Raw genomic sequence first — 9,904 nt, forward strand, 5'->3', positions numbered from 1 at the left:
ACCACACCTTACTACCAGAGGCAGGACAAGAACAGTTTGCCTTCAGAAGTTGTAGGGGGAGGCTCCATCACTGGAAGTTTTTAAGAAGAGACTGGACAGTCACTTGTCTGAAATGGTATAGGGCACTGATGGTTAACCTTTTCTGGACTGAGTACCCAAAGCGTGCCTGAACCCCCAAAATGCAATGTGCGCCTGCACATGTGCCCTTCCCCTTGCACATGCACGCATGACCCCCACAGTGTGACCCCCATCCCCCCCGCAACCTACCCATCTGCACATGCATAGCAGAGACCCAAAGGCCAGTTGGCCGGCGGGAGGCGACCGAGCATGTGTGGGGCAAGCTAAACTGGGCAACGGCTCATGTGCCATCAGAGAGGAAGCTGCGTGCCACTTCTAGCACGCCTGCCATAGGTCCACCATTATGGGTGTATGGTCTCCTGTTTGAGCATGGGGTTGGACCACCAAGGAGTGATGGAGCACCCACAACTTCTGAATCATTTTTGATGCGCTTCTCTGCGTTGGTTCAAGAGTCTCAACATCTTTTTTATATTATGGTGAACAGAACTGGATGCAGTATTTCAAGCGTGGTCTTCCAATACAAGAACTTCACATGATCTTGAATCTCTCTCTCTATTAAAAGCATGTGAAGTTCTAGAACTGCTTCATATATTTATTTTGTGAATTAATCCTTCAAATGATCAAACCCTTTCAATATTATTGTTCCATGCTGGTCGTTCACTTTTCTATTTAATCTACAAGCTATTTTATTCTTGACTCAATATCCTATTTCTATACTTTCTTCTAAAGTTCCTTACTCTTAATACTTAAACTTTTATGTTTCCCTTGATATATCCAGGTAGAACTTCCTAAATCAAAGCAAGCAGAGGCAGACTCTTAATCACAGTGACTTTTATTCTTTTGACCAATAGCCATTCCTTGAAACAGACTCACCAACTTTCTCCCAGGATTTACACATCATTAAATTTCTCCATCTACTACTTTATTTGTTCAGAACATAACTTCATCTTCCTACATTTTTTTTTGCCATTCATGTACCACATATGTGTAGCTTTTCACTCTATTTTCTTCGACAAACAGAACTGCCTTAGTCGCTGAATTTTCAGCTTCATACAATTCCCTGCTTCATTTAAATTAAGACTAATTGCAAAGCTCCTGGGTACTTGGCTAACAACACAACATTGTTTGCACAAAACAGTAGAACAGTACAAACAGATTCGTGTTTGCAAAAGTCTTCTAATATCTCCCGAAGTTTTCATTATGTTTATCCATTGTAGAAATTGGATCCTGCCGAACTGCCGACCTTCTGATCGACAAGCTCAGCTTCTTAGCCACTGAGCCACCATGTCCCATGTACCCTTCACCAATGAATCTGTCTATGGCTTTTGCATCATTCTTCCTACTTTTCTCTTTGTGCAGGAGGGGGGGCATCCATTTATCAACTATTGCCTTCACACACCATGAACAAATTGCACAGGCACTCTAACTAAAAACAACATCTTAATATTGGTAGGCCATCAATTTTTCTTATTTCTGGATATTTCAATGTAGGCAATTGTGACCATTGACAAATTAACCACTAGATGGCAGTGTGTTATCCTGTAATATAAAGTATGATTACACATGTAATTCATCTTTATAATATATTAGCATTTTTATAAAGCCAAACTTTTCTGCTAGATCCAGAAGGTTGTTCTTGTTTCTTCGTACAGGCAAGGGGATCGACCTGATGGAATAGTAGTTTTATAACAAACCTTTTTTTTTTTTTTAAGGAATTTAAAGCTGTTGCAGAATAAAACCATAGATTGTTCACTACAAATTCCTGCTTTTCCTCTCTAAGCACAGCAATCATTGCAAGTTGTTGCTGTTGTTGTTGTTGTTGTTGTTGTTGTTAGTTGTAAACCTGTGTCCGACCCATTACGACCCCATGGACAATGTTCCTTTAGGCCTTCCTGTCCTCTACCATCCCCGGAGTCCATTTAAGCTCACGCCTGCTGCTTCAGTGACTCCATCCAGCCACCTCATTCTCTGTCGTCCATTTCTTCTTTTGCCCTCAATCTTTCCCAGCATTAGGCTCTTCTCCAGGGAGTCCTTTCTTCCTTCTCTTTAGGTGGCCAAAGTATTTGTGTTTCATCTTCAAGATCTGGCCTTCTAAAGAGCAGTCAGGGTTGATCTCCTCTAGGACTGACCGGTTGGATTATCTTGCAGTCCAAGGCAAATAGTCCCAGATAAAATGATTAAAAAATTAAGTTCTTCTCAATAAAAGGAAATTGTAGTCCCAAACACTGTAGCCCTTTTCATAATAGTCTTAATGATAACGTTCTTAAACATGTACTCGCTCTAAATTTTGATCATAAGTCATTTTTGTCAGTATCATTGTGGTCACAAATGGACGTTTGTAAGTAGAAGACTACCTGTATAAGGTGTCCCAACACAGAGCCAAATATAGTTTCTATTTTGGTACAGTTTTCTTTGATTAGGTGTAGTGTTTGAAGAATTGGGCACAGAGCATACAAATAGACTAACACTTGGGGAGGGGGGGGGAGCTTGGTGGTCTCTGAGCTTGCTTATTTTTGTTGACTGGAACTGATGATGTTACCTAGTTATGGTAATGAAACGTCTTCAAGAAAAAAAAAGCAAGCTCAGAGATCACCAAGGACCCCTCATTTTAACCCTGAGCTACAAATATTCTCCTTTATTAGAATCACTATGGTTTATAAACCTAAAAAGAGCTGAAGATGAAACCTGTTTATATAGGGTGATGCAAATAAAAATAAACATATGATTAACCAACATGATTTAAACATATATGTGAATGGTTCATGTGATGGGTGCATATATGGGGCAGTTTTTAATGTAGTGACAGTGTAGAACTAGAAAAACAGTGATGTATTGACAAGAGTATTTTAGTAAATAGTTCCTTTCTAAGGAATTGTTTTTGGGGCCTTATCCTATATTGGCTTTGTTTCCCAAAGCCTTTGCTTGCCTCCCAGTATCTTTTCTGAACTTTATCAACATTGCTTGGCCTTCTAAATTCTTTTATCACTGAGATGACATAGCCTATTGTTTGGGAAGGTAATTTAGGGAGAGGAATGTTTTGCCTATCCTAACCAACGCCATGTTTTCTCCTACTACATTATGCATAAAGATTCTTATGCATAATGTAGCATGGCAAAAGAAAATGAACAAGGGGCATACAGTTTAGTATATTATAAAAATAAGGAAAATGGGTTACTTGATTCTCAAATTTTCTCCAAAAAGATTTATTTAGGCCTAAGAGACCTTGATTTTTCTGTAGCTAGAGTAATTTCCATAATTACCCCTTTCAACTACCATATATTTCAGAGTATAAGATGCACCTTCCACCACCACCCGCCCCCGAAAGAGCATGGAAATGTTGTGTCTTATATACCGAATACAGCCATTTTTGGCCTCCCGAAGCCCCACCCCCTCATTCAATTGAAAAATGGGCAAACCCGGCCTGCTTTTCGCAAGAAAAGGAGGCTTTTTTGCCTTCCCCCAGTCCCCAGGAGCACCCTGCAGGCTTCAACAGGGCTGGGGAAAGGCAAAAATGCCTCCGTTTTTGCGCAAAGGCTCATTTTCTGCCCATTTTTCACAAAAACAGGGCATTTTTGCCTTCCCCCAGCCCTGTTGAAGCCTGCAGAGTGCTCCTGGGGGCCGGGGAGAACAAAAACGTTCTTTTCTTACTTACCTCTTCAAAATCTTGGTGCGTCTTATACACTGGTGCGTCTTATAGTCTGAAAAATATGGTAATTTTCTTAAGGGGCCACAGGAGAAACTGGGACCGTTATGGAGGGCTGAACCAATAGGGCTGTGAAAATGCATAGGTGTGCATTAACGCATTTAGATAAATTAAAGTAAAAGTTATTTTCAAAATAAAATATATAGACCAGACAGGGCCAGACAAAAGGGCCAGATGTGGCCCTGAGGCTATAAATAGCAATAACACTTAGACTTATATACCGCTTCACAGTGCTTTACAGTCCTTTCTAAGTGGTTTACAGAGTCAGCCTGTTGCCCCCTACAATCTGGGTCTTCATTTTACCAACCTTGGAAGGATGAATGGATGAGTCTTGAGCCTGGTGGGAATCAAACTGCTGGCAGTGGGCAGAGGTAGCTTGCAATACTGCGTTCTAACCACTGCACCATCATGGCTCTTCCAAATGCCCAGGTCTGTTCTAAACATTGCTTCTTTGTGGATAAACCCCATTTCACTTTCTGATATTGCAATGCCAACAGTTGGCCCGAGTTTATGATTGACAGGCTAGCTTAATTCGCGCCTTCCTGTCATCTCCATTTTTGCTTTGTGGCCCTCGCTTCTATCTTCTTGCAGTCTCTGCATTGGCTTTCCTCTCTCTTTTCCCTTTCCCGGGTATCTCTTGCCATTAAACTACAGCACAACAACAACAAAATCATAAACCCAATATTATGGCCAGGTGCAAAACACAACAACTTCTCTTTGGATCAATTTATATCTTATGCAAAGATGCTGCTGCAGGCATTTTCTGTCCGTAGCTTTTTCCTCTATGTATGAAAATGGGAAAAAAAGGTTTTATACAAAGGACACATGTATATTAATACAATACAATACAATAGTAGAGTTGGAAGGGACCTTGGAGGTCTTCTAGTCCAACCCCCTGCCTAGGCAGGAAATCCTATACCGTTCCAGACAAATGGCTATCCAACATCTTCTTAAAGACTTCCAGTGTTGGGGCATTGACAATTTCTGGAGGCAAGCTGTTCCACTGATGAATTGTTCTAACTGTCAGGAAGTTTCTCCTCAGTTCTAAGTTGCTTCTCTCCTTGATTAGTTTCCACCCATTGCTTCTTGTTCTGTCCACAGGTGCTTTGGAGAATAGCTTGACTCCCTCTTCTTTGTGGCAACCCCTGAGATATTGGAAGACTGCTATCATGTCTCCCCTAGTCCTTCTTTCTCTTAAGCTAAACATACCCAGTTCCTGCAACCGTTCTTCATATGTTTCAGCCTCCAGTCTCCTAATCATCTTTGTTGCTCTTCTCTGCACTCTTTCTAGAGTCTTCACATCTTTTTTACATCGTGGCGACCAGAACTGGATGCAGTATTCCAAGTACGGTCTTACCAAGGCATTTTAAAGTGGTATTAACACTTCACGTGATCTTGATTCTATCCCTCTGTTGATGCAGCCTAGAACTGTGTTGGCTTTTTTTGGCAGCTGCTGCACACAGCTGGCTCATATTTAAATGGTTATTAAATGTGGTTTTAAATAAAAAATAATAAACTTTGCTTCTAAAAAGAGATTGGACAGCTATTTGTCTGGAATGGTAGAGGGTCTCCTGCTTGAGCAGAGTGTTGAGCCATAAGACCTCCAAGATCCTTTCCAGTGCAAAACAAGGCTCTTCTGGGTCCTTTAATCTGTTCTGTTCTGAACAGGACATTCCGTTCTGTTCGTTCTGTTCTGTTCTGTTCTAAATTCTGTCTACAGTTTTATGACTTAAACAAGGTATTTTAGATTAGCCAATGATCTACATCTTCAGTCCAGGAAACGCCAATGTCATCACAGCTATATATTTATCTTTGCCCCTGTTGGGTCATTAAAAACATTTTGTGATCCCTAATTAGCGAGGATCACACCTGGAAGTAGAAATCAGAGAGACTTGCTTATTCTGCAAAATACACCTTGTGAAGCTGTATGTATTTTGCTTTCTTTTAATTTTTGAGAGAGAGAGATTATCAAGGTACTATACCCAGATATAATATTTGAGTAATGTTTGTAGTTAAATAGAACAGAATAACAGAGTTAGAAGGGACCTTGGAGGTCTTCTAGTCCAACCCCCTGCTTAGGCAGGAAACCCTACACCACGTCAGACAAATGGTTATCCAATCTCTTCTTTAAAACTTCCAGTGTTGGAGCATTTACAACTTCTGGAAGCAAGGTGTTCCTCTGATTAATTGTTCTATCTGTCAGGAAATGTCTCCTTAGTTCTAAGTTGCTTCTCTCCTTGATTGGTTTCCATCCATTGCTTCTTGTCCTACCGTTAGGTGCAATACTCAGCACAGACACATGTAATACAAAATCCTATACAAAAAGATGATGATGATGATGATGATGTGATGATGATGATGATGATGATGATGATGATGATGATGATGATGGAGGAGGAGGAGGAGGAGGAGGAGGAGCAGGAGGAGCAGGAGGAGGAGGAGGAGAAGAAGCAGCAGGAGGAGGAGAAGCAGGAGGAGGAGGAGCAGGAGGAGAAGAAGAAGAAGAAGAAGAAGAAGAAGAAGAAGAAGAAGAAGAAGAAGAAGAAGAAGAAGAAGAAGAAAGAAAGAAAGAGGACGACGACAATATACAAAATAAAAATGAACAGTCATCTTGACCCTCAGCACCAAATTATAAAGCCTACCGTAGATGTTAGACAATACCTTTTCAAGCTGGTTACACTATCAAAATTGGGTCCTAAGAATAATAGAAAAGTTCTCAGCTTCTATATTTCTTCTTTTCTAAATCCCTTTTATAATGAATTGTTCATATCATTCTGACCTTGTTCAGCCCTCAGATGTGTGGGAAAAATCAGCCACTGAGCCAATATATTGCCTTGCTGATTAATTGAGTGAATTAGGTGGCATGTCAGGTGCAAAATATTTATGGAAGGTGGGAAAGAAATGTGCTATTCAACATCTCCACACTTCCTCCATAGTTGTTCACAAGGCCTGTAGCTACAACAGCAGAAATGTGACTTAAGATTCAGGGTCACATTGCTGTCAAATAGATTCAATCCTCCCACATCCTAACCAAATGCTCTTTCCCAGGAATATGCAAACTTTCAGAATAAGAGAACAACAGAGTTGGAAAGGAACCTTGGAGATCCTCTAATCCAACCGCCTGCTCAAACAGGGGATCCTATACCATACTGGACAATGTCTGTCCAGTCTCTTCTTAAAATCTTTCATTGATGGAGGAACACCCACAATTTACAGAGGCAAGCTGTTCCACTGGTTGATTGCTCTCCTCGTTAGTAAATTTCTCCTTAGTTCTAGGTTGCTTCTCTCCTTGGTTAGTTTCCATCCATTGTTTCTTGTCTTGCCTTTTGGTGCTTTGGGAAATAGTTTGATCCCCTCATCTGTGTAGGAGCCCCTCAAATATCAGAACACTTCTATCATGTCACCCGCCAATCCTTCTTTTCATTAGACTAGACACACCCAGTTCCTGTAACCATTCTTTATATGTTTTAGCTTGCAGATTCCTAATAATCTTTATTACTCTTTTCTGCGCTCTTTCCAGAGTTTCAACATCTTTTTTATAATATGGCGAATAAGCTGGATGCAGTACTCTAAGTGTGGTTTTACTAAGGCATTATAGAGGAGATTTAATACTTCATGTGATTTTTATTCTCTCTCTATGTTAATGCAACTTAGCATTGAGTTGGCTTTTTTGACTGCTGCCACACACTGCTGGCTCATATTTAAGTGATTGTCTACTAAAATATGAGCCAGCAGTGTGCGGCTACATGTGTGTATATATACATCAGGGGTGGGTTCCTGCCTTCTATAGAAGAGGTTCCACAAATCTTACAGTGGCATTTAGAACCGGTTCCAGCTCCCTCCCCCTGCCCATCCACACATCATCAAGATGAAGAGCGAGAGGAGGAATTCTGGGAGTTGAAGTCCACAAGTCTTAAAGCTGTCAAGTTTGAACACTACTAGGGTTTTTTTTCTAAAAGGTTAGGGGTGCGAGGGTCTTGTAACTTGACAGCTTTAAGACTTGCACACTTCAATGCCAGAGTTCTTGAGCCAACATTTTGGTTGCTAAGGAAGAGCGCTGTTAAGTGAGTTTCACCACATTTTACAAGTTGGCCATGCCCACCCAGTCACATGACTGCCAAGCCACTCCCACCAGGTCACATGGCTGGCAAGCCACTTCCACCCGGTCACATGGCCAGCAAGCCAATCCCACAAAGCAGGCCACACCTACAGAAGAGGTTCTAAAAATTTTTGAAACCCACCACTGATATACATGGTTACACACACACACACACACACACACACACACACACACACACACACACAATGTCTGTGTGTATGTATCAAAATGGCAACAAATAAATATTGAAACAGAAAACACAAAAAAATGAGGGAAGTCACCCCTCCTAGAAGAATGAGATATTTTGAGAAATGTTTAAAAAGGCAGAATATTATTTTTCCCCTAAAAAAGAAATGGAAATCTTAAGGGAGACAGAAACTCAGAGCCCCAGCTCTCTGACCCCATCAGATAATTGGTGCCCATTAAGAAACACTGGGCCAGCCTAACTACAAGACAAAAAAACCTCCAGCTTCAGGGTGAGGGGATTAGCCCTCGCACAAGATCCAAACCAAGAGAAAGCTATTAAGATCCAATAGGAATTTCCCAATACCCTTTCAGAACACAAGCTTCCTCATTACATCATCACCCTCCAAGCTTCAACCAAACCTGGGGGCTCAGACAAGCATGACCCCACATGGCCCCCTGGGAGTCTGGCAACAGCCAATAGAATAAATGTTCTTGCACAGGAACAGGAAGCTCAAGTGCAAAGCCCAAGAGAAGGTATAAAAGTAACCCTCTCTCAACTCCATGTGGACAGCTGCCCAGAACCATGTGCTTGGTGGTTCTACTTCACCATTAAACCCTCTTTCCAATCAGCCTCCAGCCTCCATTTTGTCTCCATTGCCTTTCTCCCAGCTTGGGACTGAACCAGATGGATATTTCTTCCGACAACAGGAATGAATAAAGGTAGGCTATAATGAACGGAAACATATTTGACCGCGCTAAAAATAAACCCTTGTAAAGTTTGTGTTAAAACTAATAGGATACAGCTTATTGTAGTTTTGCATTTGAGGTTAACACTACTTCCCAGTGTTAGCTGTGTAGAAATACCTGCAGGTCGTCAGAAAGTTGTGATAGTGTCTGTTCCACCGCAAGATCTTCTAAAAAATATATAAAAAAGAATATTGATTATGTGAGCTATATACCCTGAACAAAAACAGGAAAATCATTGTCAGATCTTGTCAAAGCACTATCAGGGAAACAGAGAAACTGTCAGATTCTTGTAGATAAAATCGTGCAAATTAGAAATGCACTCATTCCCCACCCCCATCATAAAAGTAGGTGTACTTGGCAGGTGTTGAGGGCTGCCAGAGGATAGCAGAGCTGGCAGCAGATTTGGACAGTGAGGAAGTGGGGGAGGAACATGGAGTCTGGGGAAGGCTCTGATGAGGGCTCTGTGTCGGAGGCAGAGATGGTCCCAGGGCCGTCTGACAATTATCAGCTGCCTTCAGAGGCAGGCATCAGTGAGGCAAAAAAAACAGCTGGAGCCTGTTCCCAGTGTGTGCATGCGCAGAGTTTCCAGATGAAGGGAACAGCCAATTATCAGCTGCCTTCAGAGTCAGAGATCAGTGAGGCAGAAAAACAGCTGGAGCCTGTTCCCAGTGTGTGCATGCGCAGAGTTTCCAGATGAAGGGAACAGCTAAAGAAAAGGGGTCGATTTGGGAGTAAGGCCAGAGGTGGACGATGAATGGCCTCTCCCAGAGGAAATAAAAGAGGAGCGAAAGGGGAGTGGAGTTTGCAGGAGACAATTCATTCACTTAATTGACTCTCTGAGACTCCTTGCCAAGTTTTTTTTTTTTCAGATATGGCCTGGCAGCTCTCCAAGCCAGATAAGGTCTGTGACTGTAAATCCTCCCTCGAAAGACTTGAGCAGAATTCACAGTCAATTAATAAAAGGGTTTTTTTGTCGGGACAAGGAGTTTGCTTCATGCTCTTGGGAAGCCTAGGTCAGAACAGGCTGATCAGAAAAGGTTAAGTAGGTTCTGACTTATTTAATCAGAAGCAAACAAATCCCAGGGGGAGGG

At 41.7% G+C, this 9,904-nt stretch overlaps 1 protein-coding gene across 1 annotated transcript in view; it reads right to left on the reverse strand.

The window, feature by feature from the left end:
- The window catches only part of FAM135B (family with sequence similarity 135 member B), a 166,278-nt gene that overhangs the window by 29,419 nt on the left and 126,955 nt on the right, over nucleotides 1-9,904 (reverse strand). Inside the window, exon 9 of the mRNA XM_081952314.1 lies at nucleotides 8,931-8,980. Coding sequence (XP_081808440.1) covers nucleotides 8,931-8,980 — 50 coding nt within the window. The remainder of the gene's footprint in view (nucleotides 1-8,930; nucleotides 8,981-9,904) is intronic.

Source organism: Natrix helvetica (genome assembly GCF_964273705.1).
Source record: "Natrix helvetica genome assembly, chromosome: 4".
NCBI lineage: Eukaryota > Metazoa > Chordata > Lepidosauria > Squamata > Natricidae > Natrix > Natrix helvetica.